The following is a 15303-nucleotide window of genomic DNA, read 5'->3' as shown; positions in this document are numbered from 1 at the left end:
CTCTCTCCAACAGGGTGGCCATGGAGACCCTGGGCCACCCGGTGCCCCGGTGAGTCACGGGAGCTTACAGTCTGGTGGGGGTGGGCTGGGCATTGATCCCCACTAAGGAGCCAAGCCTTGTTTGCATGAATCCCCGAGCCTGGGCTGAAAACTCTGACCCCTGTCCCCTGCTCTTATTACTTTTTTCTAGGGTCTTGCTGGCCCCGCAGGACCCCAGGGTCCTTCTGGCCTGAAGGTGAGTATGGGTGTGTGCGGGTGTGTGGCTGAAAGGAAGAGGAGTCTCATTGGAGCCAGGTCCACACCAGGGTAACATCTGCCAACCCCCTGGGATGCCGTCACCCTGCATTGGGGCTGAGCACCCCAGTGTCTCATCCCTGGGGCCTTTGCTTATGGACAGGGGCTGAGGAGCCTCTTGTCCTACTGTGGGTGATGCAGTCTCTGGGTTTTCCGCAGGGGGAGCCTGGAGAGACAGGACCACCGGGACGGGTGAGTGGCCCAGCTCATGAGTGAGAGCCACAGGGAGCCAGGTGCGGTTGGCCCTGCCCTGAACTCTCTCTTCTCCCAGGGTCTGCCTGGACCCACTGGAGCTGTGGGACTTCCCGGCCCTCCTGGCCCTTCAGGCTTGGTGGTGAGTGAGGTCCCTGCAGGGACACCTTGTCCTGCCCTCTGGGTCCCATGTTGTCCCATGTTGCCCTCATACCTGACTTGTCTCCCTCAGGGTCCTCAGGGGGCGCCAGGTTTGCCTGGACAAGTGGTGAGTCCTGGGGATCGAGGCTGGGCTCCAGGAGTCAGGAGTCCATGGGCAGGCCCTTAACAGAGCCCCTGCCTCTCAGGGGGAGACGGGAAAGCCGGGAGCCCCAGGTCGTGATGGTGCTGGTGGAAAAGATGGAGACAGAGGAGCTCCTGGTGTGCCGGTGTGTGTTTGGGGGCAGCTTGCTTCGGGCCTGGGACGGGGCCTGGTCCTGTGCCCGGAGGGTGGGGGGAGCAGGGCAGCAGGGCCGGGGCGGTGGGCAGGCTCTGAGTTCTTCACACTGCTCTGTCGCAGGGGTCACCAGGTGTGCCCGGCCCTGTTGGACCTAAAGGAGAGCCTGGACCCATGGGGGCTCCTGGACAGGTGATCCTGACCTGACCCCGACCCTCCGTGCCTCACCGTGTCTAGTGCCGGCCTCCCATCCGGGATGGCGGGGTGGGGCTGGGGAGAAGGCAGGAGGTGAGGTAGCTCACTGGGCATTCCCCACAGGCTGTGGTCGGGCCCCCTGGAGCAAAGGGAGAGAAGGTGAGTGCTGGAGGCCTGGGGGGAGGGGCCAAGTGCTGGAGGCCAAGGCATCCCACTGACCCTTGTCCCACATCAGGGAGCGCCTGGAGGCCTCGTGGGAGACCTGCTGGGAGAGCCGGTGAGTGTGGAGCCTCCGACAGCACCCATCACCCATCCTCGTGATGCTCGGCTTCCATAATACGTGACCCTTGGCTTCCATAATACGTGACCCTGGGCTTCCATAATATGTGACGCTCGGCTTCCATAATACGTGACCCTCGGCTTCCATAATACGTGACCCTCGGCTTCCATAATACGTGACGCTCGGCTTCCATAATACGTGACCCTGGGCTTCCATAATACGTGACCCTGGGCTTCCATAATACGTGACGCTCGGCTTCCATAATACGTGATGCTCAGCTTCCATAATACGTGACCCTGGGCTTCCATAATACGTGACCCTGGGCTTCCATAATACGTGTCACATTTGACCGCGGGCCTCATGCCTCCTTCCTTGAGTATCCTTTTTCATTGACCCTAATGCCCATGTTGCTTCCTGTCCCCTGCCTCTACAGGGGGCCAAAGGTGACCGAGGACTGCCAGGGCCTCGGGGTGAGAAGGTGAGGTGGGCCCAGCCCAAAGGCCAGAGCGCTGGGTCGAGGGGGCCAGGTTGGGTGGCTAGACCCCCTTACCGCCCTTTCTGTGCAGGGTGAAGCTGGCCGTGCCGGGGAGCCTGGAGACCCTGGGGAAGATGTGAGTCTGGGGTCTGGGCAAGTCAGAGCTTGGGAGGAGGAGTGCAGTTGTGGACCCGAGGCACCATTCCCGGGCCTGTGCACCTTCCAGCATTCAGGATCCTGCTCCTGGGTGCACACAGGGACCAAGCCTCTTGGCTTCCACGCTCCCCGCGTGGAAGCGGGAGGCGTCTTTGCTTCCTGGTGCCTGTTCCTGGTCTCCAGCTCCTCAGTGTGTCTGAGCACACATGTGTGGTTCCTGTCCGTTGCCCCCGGTCTCAGGACACAGCACAGTTCCTGGGGGCTTCTCTTGCTCACCTGCTTATGCTTCCCGGATCCCCTGCCCCCTCCGAGTCCGGGTCTCAGCTCCCTCGGCTGGGGTGGCTCTGAGTTCCTGCACTGGCGTGCTCATGGGATCTCCCGTGAGCCTGTGCTCACATCTGAGGTCCCTGAGCCTGTGTTCCTGTGTGACACTACGTGTCCGTAGTCATGCCCGAGCTCACCCGTATCTGTGCTCATATCTGAACTTCCCTCTGTCTTTGCCCTCACGAGTCCATCGTCGCCTCTGAGCTCCTGTGAGTCAGTCCTGTGTACATGTCTGAGTCCCACATCTCCATGAGCACATCTCAGTGGCCCTGGGAATACTCTTGGGCCATATCTCAGCTCTGGGTTCACGTTCCTCCCCTCAAGTACTGTTTACTTTGGTTTTTTAGGGTCAAAAAGGGGCTCCTGGACTCAAGGGTAATAAGGTATGTATACTCTAAAGTGTCTCTGCTGGAGGTCATGTTCCTGAGATTCCCTGGGCCTGACCTGACCCCTCTTTCCCTTGAAGGGTGACCCAGGAGTTGGGGTCCAGGGCCCCCCTGGGCCAGCTGGTCCTCTAGGTCTGAAGGTAAGTCGATGCCCTGTCACTGGTGGTGGGCAGTGGGCAGGGAGGTCCCTGGAAGGATGAAGAAGAGGGCAGTCGGGGGCTAGTTCTGGGAAGGAGTCCCGTTGGGACCATTCCTCCCTTTGCTATCTCTGTTCCAGGGAGATGTGGGCCCCCCTGGCCCCCCTGGTGCTCCTGGTGTTGTCGGATTCCCTGGTCAGACAGGCCCTCGAGGAGAGATGGGTCAGCCAGGCCCCAGTGGAGAGCGGGTAAGCATGCTGGGAACAGCATGTGGGGACTTGGTGACTTCAGGACCTCTGAGTCTGGTAGTGGGTGAGCAGGTGAGGAGGAGAAGGGGGCCCAGGCCCTGCCTCAGGGGCTCCCAGTCTTGGAGGGGCCAAGGAGGAGGAAGGTCCCCAAGTCACCCTCTGCCTCTTTCGCTGCGTTATTCCGGTAGGGTCTGGCAGGTCTCCCAGGGAGAGAGGGTGCCCCAGGTCCCTTGGGGCCACCTGGACCACCAGGGTCAACGGTGAGTAGAAGTGCCCCAGTGTCCCAGGTATCTGATTCCCGTGTGTTGGAGTCTGTCCACGTGGGGACTGGGACACACTGCGTGCTTGGGTATGTGTGTGTGCCTTTGAGGGGCACGGGACCCTCACCTTACTCTGTCCGCAGGGAGCTCCTGGAGCCTCTGGACTCAAAGGAGACAAGGTAGATGGGACAAGGCTGCTGGCTCTCCTGTATATGTCACCCCCCACCTCCACTGACCCCCCCGTCACCCCCTCCTGCCTCAACTGACTCCCATCACCCCCTCCCGCCTCCACTGACCCCCATCACCCTGTCTGTCCCGCTCTGTCCCCCACTGATTCCTCTTGCATATCCCCGGTATCCTATTGATCTCCAGGGAGACCCTGGAGCAGGTCTGCCCGGGGCCCGCGGCGAGCGTGGGGAGCGTGGGGAGCCAGGTGTCCGGGTATGTATGTCCTGCTCTGCGGCCACAGTCCCCTTTAGCACAGCTCTCACCTCTGATTTCCAGCTTCTGAGTCAATGAACTTAATGTCAACATGCAGGGTGAAGATGGCCGTCCTGGCCAGGAGGGACCCCGAGGACTCATGGTGGGTCCCCTTGGGGAAAGCGCCAGCGGTGTGGCTTCAGTCCCCTGCCTGTGCCCTCTGTGCCCTTGGGACACTCTCTGTAGCCCCCTGGTTCTTCTTATGTACTCTCTGGTCCTTCATCTCTCCTATTCCCCTGGGACTCCTTAGTCCTCCCCTGCCCCCTGAGCAGTCTCCCCACTAATGCCCCCAAATTCCCTTAGCTTACTGTTGTCTTCTTCTCATATAGGGGCCCCCAGGCAGCCGGGGTGAGCGTGGGGAGAAGGTAAGGACATGGGGGAAAAGATCCCCGGGGTGGGCAGGGTTGGGGCTAGATCTTGTAATTCAGGATTGGAACTCCTCCGGTTTGGAGAGATTCACACTCTTCCACCCAACAGGGTGACGCTGGAGCCTCAGGGCTAAAGGGTGACAAGGTGAGTGTGGGCATGGGAGAGGGCAGAGGCATGGACTAAGGGTGCTCCTGACTCCTCTGACTGCCCCCTGTCCACTCAGGGTGATGCAGCCATGGCTGTGGGGCCTCCAGGGCCACGGGGTGCCAAGGGGGACATGGTGAGTAGTTCTGGCCCATGTACAGCCTGGGTCTCTCTTGGATGTGGGAGGGGCTCCTCTGGGGGCTGGGCCAGGGGATCTGAGAGCTCAAACTCAGATGGGGTGAGGGCCCTCCAGCCCCTGACCCTGACTTCTGACCCCTGGCCCAGGGCGAACGAGGGCCTCCAGGCATAGATGGTGACAAAGGACCTCGTGGAGACAATGGGAACCCTGGAGAGAAGGTACAGGGAAGAGGGTGGGGTACTCTGTGTGGGGTTGGGAGAGGGTTTCTGTGGGCTGTGGGGGCTCTATTGAGGGTCTGTGAGGATAGGAGGGGAGGATGGGGGGCTTTTGGGGGGTCAGAGGGGAAGGGTTCAGTGGACTGTAATAACTCTGTGGGATGGCTGAGAGGATGGGGGCTCCCCGGAGGTCTCGAGTACCTCCATGTGAGGTCACCAAGGAGCTCTGTGGAATGTAGCTCCAGGAGAGGCCCTCTGGGAACAGACAAGGGGCTTTTCAGGTATCGGGGGTGCTCCAGGTAGGTGTAGGGGCCCCGTGGTAGGAGGGAGGGGCAGGGATCTGAGAGCCTGGGGTGAGAAATGAGCCCCGCTGGGGGCAGTGGGTGGGAGCAGCATTGGCTGGCTCTCCTCACCTGGCAGGTTCCAGTCTCACTCCAAGCCTCCAGCCCGGTCTAGTCCTGATTGTGTCCCTCTCCGGGTCACACCCACAGGGCACCAAAGGAGAGCCTGGTGACAAGGGTTCAGCCGGGTTGCTGGGAGCTCGTGGACTCACAGGACTCAAGGTCAGCCCCACCCCAGACACAGACCCAGACCCACCCGTCACAAACATCTGTCTTGTGGGTGTCCTCTGAACATTGGAAGGTTTCCAGCCTCCCTCCCTGTTGGCCACGTGTGTGTTTACATGGGATCTGTGTGCGGCCTGGGAGTCCCTGAGTGGCATGGGGAACAGTCACGTTGAAGGGCTGCCCTCCCCCATCTGTGCTTCCCACAGGGTGAGCCTGGCACCGCAGGGATCCCAGGTGACCCGGTAAGATGCCCCTGCTCCCACAGAGACGCCCTGCCCCACAGGGCCCCTGTCCTCATGTGGTGGCCTTTGACCTTTCAGTGACTGGTGCTCTCATGGTGTTCTCAGGCTGCCCGGGGCCCCCACCTTCACAGTAATTGCTGTGATGATCCCACCCACAGGGTGTCCCCTGCCCCTGGACAGCCCTGCCCTTCCAGCAGCTCTGGCCTCCAATAGTGACTCTCACCCTGTGATGTTCCCTGTTCCTTTCATCCAGAGTGATTCTCCTGGATCCCTCCTGACCTCCTTGACTTTATATTGACCCCTTTCCCCACCAGGGATCCCCAGGAAAGGATGGAGCCCCTGGTGTCCGAGGAGACAAAGGAGATATTGGCTTCATGGGTCCCCGGGGCCTCAAGGTGGGAAGGGGCTGGGGTTTTTTCTTCGTTGGGCGGGGGGTGGGGGGCGCTAATGTTAGAGGGCAAGGTATCTGGGGTTGAAGGTCAGGTATCTGGGGTCAGATGTTGGGATATCTGGGGTTGAATGTGGGGTATTGGGTTAGGGGTTGGAAGGTCAGAGATTAGAGTGTCTGAGGCCAATTTGGAAAGTGGTTTCGTGGTCAAGGGGTTATAGGGTGAAGTATCTGGAAGTCACTTTTCCATCTGCTTTTTCCCCGCAGGGTGAGCGAGGGATAAAGGGAGCCTGTGGCCTCGACGGAGAGAAGGGAGATAAGGTATGGAGGTGACGGGGATGTGGGCAGCTGTGGGGCCTGGGCCTACGTTTGACCCCTCCACCTGATCGCTGCAGGGAGAAGCTGGTCCCCTGGGCCGCCCTGGGCTGGCAGGACGCAAGGGAGATATGGTGAGTGTGGGGTACCCAGGATGGGGAGAGAATGGGTGGGCCAGGGCCCAGCTCATGTTTTCTCTTCTCCAGGGGGAGCCGGGGGTGCCGGGCCAGGCGGGGGCCCCTGGGAAGGAGGGCCTGATCGGTCCCAAGGTATGGGGTCTCTCAACAGTGGATATAAGGGGGGCAGAATGGGGCAGGGAAGATCATGGTAGGGTGATGGGGGTGTCATTTCAACAGGGTTATGGAGGGTTGGGACATTGTGGGGTAGAGTGAGGTTGGCCTTGAGGTTTCAGGGTGGGTTGGGGTCACAGTGGGAATTTAGGATTAAGGGATGAGAGGTGAAGTGGGGAGATGTGCATCAGGGCTAAGGGGTTAGTGGGGGAGGTTGGAGTGTCTGTATAAAGGAAATAGGTGGAATCAGGGCAAGGGGTATGACAGTAAGGTCGGTCGGGGTCATGGGGAGCACGGCAGACCAAGGGTCCTGGGATCGTAGGGTCACAGGTGCTTGGGTCATGGAAGATGGTGGCCGTTGGGCCAAGGGGCTCACGGCCATTGAGCTGAGGAGGCCGACGCAGATGGTCTCTCATGCTTCTTTCCATTCCCAGGGTGATAGAGGCTTTGATGGGCAGCCAGGGTCCAAGGGTGACCAGGGCGAGAAAGGGGAGCGGGTAAGTTGAGACCAAGGTCATGGTGAACTAAGCAGATTATACTTACTGGAAGTGCGTCCATCTTTGGGGGCTTTGATCACTGACCCTGACCGTCTCTCCACAGGGGCCCCCTGGAATTGGGGGCTTCCCAGGTCCCAGGGGCAGTGACGGCTCTAGCGGTCCCCCTGGGCCACCTGGCAGTGTTGGTCCCAAAGGCCCCGAAGGACTTCAGGGCCAGAAGGTAAAGAGCTCGGACTCTGACTCCTGACCCCTGAACCTCCCTGACCCTTCCAACCTCACTGACCTCTGACCCTGCAACCCGTCCCCGAGGCCCCTGCCCCAGTCTCTGAACCTACGCTCTCCCACTTTCCCGACTTCCGACCTCCACTGCCTCTGACTGCTCACTGGGTCCTTGTATCTGTTAGGGTGAGCGGGGCCCCCCCGGAGAGAGAGTGGTGGGTGCCCCTGGAGCCCCTGGGACCCCTGGAGAGAGAGGAGAGCAGGTGAGTGGGGATTCCTGGGCATAGGGTCGGAGACCAGGGTGACCTCCAGTGTCCCTAAGATCGGGGGTCACAGCCCTGTCCCATCCGTTGTGCGTAGGGGCGACCAGGGCCCGCCGGCCCCCGCGGGGAGAAGGGAGAAGCTGCACTGACAGTAAGTGTGGGCCTGGGTGGGCTGGGCCCCACCTTCCACACCCAGGACCCTCACCGCCTGGGCCTGGGCCCCTGACTCAGTGCTGTCCCTCCGTGAGCCCTGCATCATATGCCTTTTGTCTCTCCCGTGATCCATGGGTGCTTCATGATCCTTTGTGGTCTTGTGCTCCCAGGAGGATGACATTCGAGGCTTTGTGCGTCAGGAGATGAGTCAGCATTGCGGTGAGTGCGGCCCAGCCCAGAGCCTCTTGGGTCCCATTCCCACTCCACCCCGGCTCCCCTAGACAGGGGCAGGCAGGGTCCGCAGACCCGACGGGGCTCGAGCAGTGAAGGAGATGGGCGGGGATGGATAGATACGCAGGAGGATACATGCGCTTCAGGACAGATGTGCTGACAGGACTTTCCCGTAGTGTCCCTAGCAGCCCAGTGTGGCTGTGTGGAGGGTGGAGGTGGGAGCAGGCCGGTGGGCATCAGAGAATGAAGCTGTGTCTCCTCCTGTCCCTCTGTCTGACCGCTTCCAAACCTTCTCCACGCCCGCCTACTTCTGACCCTCTCTGTCTCTCTCCCTGCCTCTCTCTCTGCTTCCCACCCATTCTTTCCCTCCGTTGGTCTCTCTTGTCCATCTCTCCTGCGGTCCTTCTCTGTGCATCTGTGTCCCCCTGTGTGTGTCCCTCTGTCTCTTCCCCTGCCGCTTTCCATCTTCGTCTCTTGTTCTCTGTCCTTGTCTCTCTCCCTGCCCTTCTCGGCCCGCTCCAGCCTGCCAGAGCCAGTTCATCGCATCTGGATCACGTGAGTAATTTTCTGGTATTTTCTGCTCCCGGAACCTTCCCCATCCCAGGCCCTTCTGTGCCCATCACCTGGGTTCACTCAGCCGGGGCTTGGCTGGGGTGGCCACCATTATGACCCCAAGGCCCTGTGCCCCTACCCCTTGCTCCAGGACCCCTCCCGAGTTATGCTGCAGACACTGCCGGCCCCCAGCTCCACCCTGTGCCTGTGCTCCGGGTTTCTCACACGGAGGAGGAAGGTGAGGACAGATGGACCCGGGCTGGGGGGCCATGCGGTGGGGCGCAGACCCATGAGGCGTTGCTCCTGCGTGCGGGGCAATGCCACGTGCACAGGGGCAGCACGCAGGGCACGGCACGGACACTGAACGCGTGGGAGGCGGGTGTTGCCCGCCCCGCCCCCAGGGCCAGGGTTGGGCAGCATGGACGTGGCCCCGCAGCAGCCTGGCCGTGTCACAGTACTCCCCACCCTGTGTGCAGGCCAGGTGCCCCCTGAGGACGACGAGTACGAGTACTCTGAGTACTCCATGGAGGAATACCAAGACCCTGAAGCTCCTCGGGCTGGCGATGGTGAGAGCGGGGGCGGGCCCAGAAGGGTTCAGGGAGGGGCGGCAGGCCCCCAGTCCCTCTCTGATGGCCACCGCCCTTGCTGACCTCCTGACCCCCGCTGGCCCTAGACCCCTGCTTGCTTCCACTGGACGAGGGCTCCTGCGCTGCCTACACCTTGCGCTGGTACCATCGGGCGGCGGCAGGTGGCACAGAGGCCTGTCACCCCTTTGTCTATGGTGGCTGTGGAGGGAATGCCAACCGTTTTGGGACCCGTGAGGCCTGTGAGCGCCGCTGCCTGCCCCGCGTGCTCCAGAACCAGGGAACAGGTATGGGCCTACCCGTCCACCCCAATAGGAGCCAAGACACCGAGCCTCCCCAGATCAGGTCCTTGTCGGGGGCCCGGGTCAGGAGCCCCCTCAGACTGGGGGCCTGGGACAGACCCCCAGACCAAGGAACTGAACAGAGAACCCTAGCTGTGGGGTCCCTTCCATGCTCCCTCCTCCAAGGACCTGAGTGAGGATCCCCTCTCTGAGGTCAGAGCCCCACTCCCTGTCATGCCCCCAGTGCCCCGCTGATCCTTTGCCCAGTGCCTCTCTGGGCACACATGCTGGGTAAGGCCAGATGGCTGAAGACAGCTCCCCGTCTGCCGCCCCCCCCAGGTGCTGCCCGAAGCTGAGGCCCAGATGACCAGCTGGCCAGCTGAAGTTCAGCGTCCCCTGGAGGAGTCCTGCTGTCCCTCCCCTTGGTGCTAGAGGCCTGTGTGCATGGGAGCGTGCATGAGCGTGTCCATTATTTCAGTGACTTGGTCCCGTGGGTCTAGCCTTCCCCCCTGTGGACAAACCCCCACTGTGGCTCCTGCTTCCCCAGCAGATGACTCAGTGCGGGGGTGGCTGTGGGCAGGGAGCGGATGTGACTGCATCTGACCCGCCCCTTGACCCAAGCCTGTCATGACATGGTGCTGATTCTGGGGGGAGCATTAAAGCTGCTGTTTTAAAAGGCCCCTGTTGTGACTGTTTGGGGAGATGGGGGTGGCAGGGGGTTAGGTTTTCCCTGGGAGGTCAGTGCTATTCTGCATGGGTGCAGAGTCCCTCTGTCCGGCCCTGGTCACTGTCCTGTGACCCTCAGTCCTCAACTTGTCCCCCAAAAGGAGTAGACCAAGTGGGGGCTGAGGACATGTCCTCACTGCTCCCCAGGAGGGGATGAGTCAGAGGGGGGGAGCTGCTTCATGCCAGGGGCCACGCCCCAGCTCCTACCTCAGGGGGCTGAGAGAGAGAAATGGGCCGTGAAGGGAGCAGAGAGCTGGACCACAGCACTGCGCTGCCTGGCCCCAGCCACGGGCAGCGCCGGCGGCCCCACCTGGCCCCAGAGGAGGCTGCCGCTGGTAGGACTGAGGTGGCTCTGGGTGGGGTGGGCAGGGCCTTGGGGGCTGAGTGGATGTGGGATTTGGTTTGGTGGAGGTCTCTGGACCTGAGGGGGCCTTGGAGTCTCTGGCTGCTTCTCCACCTTGAGGACCCCATTCCTGCTCTTTATTGTCCTCGATCTGTTGCAAGCTCCCTCAGAACTCAGGCTCCCCTTTTGTCCCTCCGTGTTCTCTCTGTGTCTTTGCATCCCTATTTTTTTTTTTTTTAAAGATTTTACTTATTTATTTGAGAGAGAGAGAGTGCATGCATGAGCACGGGGTGGGGCAAAGGGGGAGGGAGAAGCAGACTCCCTGCTGAGCAGGGAGCCTGATGTGGGACTCGATCCCAGGACCCTGGGATCATGACCTGAGCCGAAGGCAGACACTTAACTGACTGAGCCACCCAGGCGCCCCTTTGCATCCCTATCTTTATCATGTTGTCTGTGTCTGGGGTGGTTCCAGCCTCTTTTTCTTCCAGGCTCCCTCTCTTTTGGTTTGCCTCCTCTCTCTCCTCTTTCTCCCTCTTCTCCTTCCCCTCCCCAAGTGTATCTCTATCTCTACATCTAGATCAAGCTGTGCTCTCTTTATCTCCCTGGCCCCTGATCTGTCTAGCTCTGTCTTGATTTTCTCAGTCTCACTCTGGCTGTCTTGTCCTTTCATCTCTGTCTCTTCTATCTCTCTCCATCCCTTGCCTGGCCTCTCTAATCTCTCTCTGTCTCTTTCCCTCAGTCTCCCTGTCTGTCTGTCTGCTTTCCCCATCTGTCTCTGTCCATGCGCCATGGCTGCCCAGAGCCCCTGCCCTGAGCCTCTTTTCTCCTTGCAGCCTGACCACCACGATGACCAGGTGGGCTCTGCTGGTGCTGATGGTCCTGACATTGGGCAGGGCCCTGCTTGTCCCTGCGACCCCTCTCCCAGTTTCCCAGCTCCTCCCTCAGAACCCTCCCCAGGCCACTCCCCGCCCCGTGGCTTCGGACAGCACCTCAGCCAGCACCACAGGCCCCTCCACTGCTTGGGGCCACCCCAGCCCCGGCCCCCACCCGGGCCCCCGCATCATCCTCTCGCTGGATATCCCCATTGGCCTCCTGCAGATCTTACTGGAGCAAGCCCGGGCCAGAGCTGCGAGGGAGCAGGCCGCCACCAACGCTCGCATCCTGGCGCACGTTGGCCGCCGCTGAGCCGGAGGGTGGGGGTCACAATGATGGGACCACCCCGGATCAGGAGACCTGGAAGGCGGTGGCAGAGCAGGACGGGCTACATCTGGGCATGGTGCGCCTGGCCACCACGCTGTGGGGTCACTGCCAGATGGTGTCATATCACAGCTGAGTGCCTCTCAGAGCCACAGTGTGTCTGGATAGCCTGGACGTTGCCAGACTGGGGGGCTGCCAAATGGAGTCTTGCCACGCCTGGAGCCCCGCAGACTTCCAATATGTCTGGACAGCTTGGACGCTACCGTGGAATGTCACTACTGTGTGGAGTCTCGCCATGTCTGGGTGCCCCAAGGTCAAAGAGCATCCAGACACTCAACGCGGTTACTCTTGCTCCACTTTTAGGAACTTTGGCACAGGAGCCCGACATGTTATCTGAGACGAGTCTGCCTAAGACCAGACCCGCAGGTCTGCCCTGCCCCCCACGGGTCACCACACAGGGAAGTGCAGGCTGAGGGTCACACGCATGTTTTGTGCTCCCCGAGGCAGCACCCACCTCCGATGAAGGGGCCGTCAGGGGCATCTCCAGGCATGGGTGGCCGGATGTGGCAAGTCTGTGACTGTGGCAGCCTTGCCTTGTGGCAGGCGTACGCGTGCATGGGCGGCTGCGTCTCTGCGTATCTGATAGCTGTGACTGTGGGTGGGCAAGGTGAGGGCAGGTGAGGGGGCTGCGTGGAACAGGGGCTTGTCCCCCAAACCAGCATGAAGCACGCTCAACGCACAGCCAGGCACTGTCCTACCCACACGCCTGCACACCCAGCCGTGGCCCTTGGACATGCGTGGCTTGGGCTGCTGGGGCTCCAGCCCAGCTCTGCCCCTCCTTCATCCAACTGTCCGGAGCAAACGTGCTCATCTTTCCAAGCCTCAGTTTCCTCCTCTGTAGAGCAGTGATGCCACCAGGCTTCTTGCGAACACCAAGTGACAGTGTACACGAAGGTTCTGGCACGCAGGAGAGAGCTCCAGAAATGTAGTGCCTGGAGAATGGGATGAACGAGGGTCACAGTCATGGGCACCCAGGGCTGAGTCATAGCTGGCTACGCTGCCCCTCTGCCCACTCCCCCCCACACGCACCCCTGCACCATTTCACCAACCTGGTCCCTCGGTGTGGAAGGAATAGGTTTTCCCTAATCTCACACGGCCAGCTCCATGGCCGGGCTGGAGATGGGACTGACCTTCTGAACGGTGTGGACAGGCTTGCCCGCATATGGGGCAGAAACTCTAGGTAGCGGGGAGGGCTCTGGCTGGAGCCAAGGGCAGACCCTGGGCAGTATGGACTGCTCTGGCCAGAGAGGGAGGCCACACGGGGGCGGGAGTAGGGCTGCCTGGGGTGGGGGCACTGCTGATCTCTCAAGTTGTGAGCAGCCCTGGGGGGCGGGCCCAGGGCGGGGCTGGGAAGGCGGGGCCACACGGGGCACACCGCAGCTCCCTCCCGCACCCAGAGGGCGGGGCTGCCCGGCTCCAGGCTGCAGGGGGCGGCTGCCCGGGCCACTTCGCTTGCAGAATGGACAGAGGCGAGGAGGGAGGCAGCGCCCTGACGGACCCCGGGTCAGGGAGCAGCAGGCGGGGTAGGCATGGGCGGCGGGGAGAGGGTGGGGGGGAGGCTGGGGGAACGACCAGAGCACAGTGGGGGTGGTGCTGGAAGAGGTGCGAGGGTGTTGGGGGGGTCTCTCTAAGTGTAGGGGTGCTCTGAGGGGGCATCAGCCTGTCAGTGGCAAGGAGGAGGGGGAACACTGTCGCCTTGCAGGGGAGTGGGGGGGCTGGGCCAAGGGGAACTATAAATAGCTTCTTCCTCCAGCCCAGAGAGAGGGACAGCCAGCTGGAGCTGCCTGAGGCCCTCCTGTTCTGCCCTTTGCTGGCCTCCAAGGGGGTCATGTTTGTCCAGGTCCCCCCTCAGGGGTCACACATCATTTTGGGGAGGCCCAGGGGCTCATTTGGAAAATTTTTCGTATGAAGTGGCTTTAGCCCTTAAACCAGCATTTCTAGGGCACCTACTGTGTGCCTTGCGTGGGTCCTGGGCTGCTCTAAGCACCTACTGTGTGCTCTGTCCTGGTCATGAACCTCTCTGAGCCCTAACTGTGTGCCTTGGCTGGCCCTGAGTCACTTTGAGCACCTACTGTGTGCCCTGTGCCAGGCTGGAATCAGCAAGTGCAGACCACAGTTCACAGGCTGCTCAGTCATATGGCTCCATACCCCCAAGCTGGAACCTCACACCCTCTGTGAGCTCTGGGTCCAGGGAGATACCGGGGATGATCCTTGGCTTGAAGTGGCCCTGGGAACTCCCTGAACCTCCCAGTGGCAGCAGAGGGGAGAGGAGGAGGGAAATAAAGGGGAAGGGAGGCAGTAGAGAGCAGCGGACCCCCGGCAGCCTGCCTGTCTCTGGGCAGGCCTGGGTTGCTAGTGTGCATGAACGTGGGGCTCTGTGTGCACGCTTCCATGCGTGGGCATGTGGGCATGTGGGTCTGTGTGGCATTCGCTGACCCAAAGGCCTGGGCCTTTATGCTGCAAAGTCTGGCCAGGGCTGACCAGCAGATACAGGGATGGGGAAGAGTTTGAGCACTGAGAACTGAGAGCTAGGACTTCAGCCACCCTATAGCTTGTAGCCAGGGACACTGGAGAGAGGTCCAGTGGTTGGTGCAGAGGGCACCACTGGATCCAACCTGGGCCAGGCCAGGCAGGTTCATAGAGGAGCGGGGAGGCTGAGCAGAACATAGCCACACACCAGTGCATGCTGACATCCCAGTACACTTTCCACCCCATCACTTTGGGATGGCCCCAAGGAGGGAAAAGCCATGAAGGCTGGCTGTTCTATTGGGCATCTACTGATGCAAGAGAGCATTGGAGGGAACAAACCAGAGCCTAGGTGTAGGGGTGGGAAATGTGGTAACATGGAAGATGTGGGAGGTGAGGTTTTGAAGGGCTGGGAGTTCATCTGAGTCCATCCTGCACTCTGGGCTGACTCTGTGACCCTGGGCCCTGCTCCCCTCCCTCAGTTTCCTACTCGAGAAATGGGCAGGGAGATGAAGAATGTTCTTAGAGCAGAGGTAGACTCTGGCCTTGGGGAGGAGCCCCAGGCTCCTCCTGCTGGTAACCTGTGGCCTCCCGCTTGGTGTGGGGACTTGGGAAGGTGTGTCTGGGTCAGCCCAGGGTCAGACTGTTTGGGGAAGGGTGGGAGGTACAGAGCCACGGCTCTTCCTAGGAAGCTAGGCTCAGACTGTCTGGGCGTGGGGACAGTTCCCTCGAAATGGCCCTGGCATCCTGCCCTGCTCTGGCTACCCTGTACCCCCAGCCTTTGACTAACGTCCCAAGAGGGCTGAGGAGGAGAATGGGCAGGCCAGAGGAAGTGCTGGGTGACTGTGGATGCTAGAACATGTAGCTTTTGCAATAAGTGCTGGGGGTTGGAGAGGGTGTGGGCGGGTGGTGACAAGGTCTCTGAGGTCAAGGTGGCCCCGGGATGGCCTTGGCAATGGCTAGGAGACAGATGGCAAGGCTGGCTGTGTCAGGAACAGAATGAGTGGCTTTGGAGAAGTAGGAAAGCGGGCGGGTTGTCACAAGCGGTATCCTGCTCATCAAGAGCTGCCCACGGGTGTGCACAGAGCTGCTTCTGCGTCAGGTGGAGGGAGGTGGGGGGTGGACACTGCAGAGGAAGGATGAAGGAGGAAGTGCTCAGCTCTGTCTGGGGCAGGGCATTCCTCCTGGGGTAGCCGGCTA

General features: G+C 61.1%; 3 protein-coding genes across 3 annotated transcripts in view; all 3 read left to right on the top strand.

Annotated features, from left to right (window-relative positions):
• The window catches only part of COL7A1 (collagen type VII alpha 1 chain), a 31052-nt gene extending 21067 nt beyond the window's left edge, over window positions 1-9985 (top strand). Inside the window, exons 81-118 of the mRNA XM_081817123.1 lie at window positions 14-49; window positions 191-235; window positions 454-486; window positions 566-628; window positions 719-754; window positions 834-914; window positions 1046-1114; window positions 1241-1276; window positions 1353-1394; window positions 1831-1875; window positions 1964-2008; window positions 2700-2735; window positions 2819-2878; window positions 3016-3123; window positions 3312-3383; window positions 3527-3562; window positions 3756-3824; window positions 3922-3966; window positions 4193-4228; window positions 4341-4376; window positions 4456-4512; window positions 4662-4733; window positions 5222-5293; window positions 5503-5538; window positions 5853-5933; window positions 6194-6247; window positions 6322-6375; window positions 6448-6510; window positions 6966-7028; window positions 7132-7248; window positions 7433-7510; window positions 7608-7661; window positions 7834-7882; window positions 8417-8449; window positions 8598-8684; window positions 8923-9012; window positions 9120-9317; window positions 9651-9985. Of these exons, the coding sequence (XP_081673249.1) occupies window positions 14-49; window positions 191-235; window positions 454-486; window positions 566-628; window positions 719-754; window positions 834-914; window positions 1046-1114; window positions 1241-1276; window positions 1353-1394; window positions 1831-1875; window positions 1964-2008; window positions 2700-2735; window positions 2819-2878; window positions 3016-3123; window positions 3312-3383; window positions 3527-3562; window positions 3756-3824; window positions 3922-3966; window positions 4193-4228; window positions 4341-4376; window positions 4456-4512; window positions 4662-4733; window positions 5222-5293; window positions 5503-5538; window positions 5853-5933; window positions 6194-6247; window positions 6322-6375; window positions 6448-6510; window positions 6966-7028; window positions 7132-7248; window positions 7433-7510; window positions 7608-7661; window positions 7834-7882; window positions 8417-8449; window positions 8598-8684; window positions 8923-9012; window positions 9120-9317; window positions 9651-9667 (2304 nt within the window). The 3' untranslated portion in view covers window positions 9668-9985. The remainder of the gene's footprint in view (window positions 1-13; window positions 50-190; window positions 236-453; window positions 487-565; window positions 629-718; window positions 755-833; window positions 915-1045; window positions 1115-1240; window positions 1277-1352; window positions 1395-1830; window positions 1876-1963; window positions 2009-2699; window positions 2736-2818; window positions 2879-3015; window positions 3124-3311; window positions 3384-3526; window positions 3563-3755; window positions 3825-3921; window positions 3967-4192; window positions 4229-4340; window positions 4377-4455; window positions 4513-4661; window positions 4734-5221; window positions 5294-5502; window positions 5539-5852; window positions 5934-6193; window positions 6248-6321; window positions 6376-6447; window positions 6511-6965; window positions 7029-7131; window positions 7249-7432; window positions 7511-7607; window positions 7662-7833; window positions 7883-8416; window positions 8450-8597; window positions 8685-8922; window positions 9013-9119; window positions 9318-9650) is intronic.
• Window positions 9986-11226: 1241 nt separating this feature from the next.
• On the top strand, window positions 11227-11677 carry UCN2 (urocortin 2). The gene has a single exon (XM_006733002.2). It carries the CDS (start codon window positions 11227-11229, stop codon window positions 11563-11565), a length of 339 nt encoding a protein of 112 aa, XP_006733065.2. The 3' UTR covers window positions 11566-11677.
• Window positions 11678-13059: 1382 nt separating this feature from the next.
• Window positions 13060-15303, top strand: part of PFKFB4 (6-phosphofructo-2-kinase/fructose-2,6-biphosphatase 4) — a 34448-nt gene continuing 32204 nt past the window's right edge. The window contains exon 1 of the mRNA XM_081817097.1: window positions 13060-13160. Within this exon, the coding sequence (XP_081673223.1) occupies window positions 13097-13160 (64 nt within the window). The 5' untranslated portion in view covers window positions 13060-13096. The remainder of the gene's footprint in view (window positions 13161-15303) is intronic.

Source organism: Leptonychotes weddellii, chromosome 1 (assembly GCF_054177405.1).
Source record: "Leptonychotes weddellii isolate Sample4059 chromosome 1, ASM5417740v2, whole genome shotgun sequence".
In the NCBI taxonomy this organism is placed as follows: Eukaryota; Metazoa; Chordata; class Mammalia; order Carnivora; family Phocidae; genus Leptonychotes; species Leptonychotes weddellii.
Note: the sequence above shows the minus strand (reverse complement) of the source record. Positions and strands in the feature narration are given on the sequence as shown.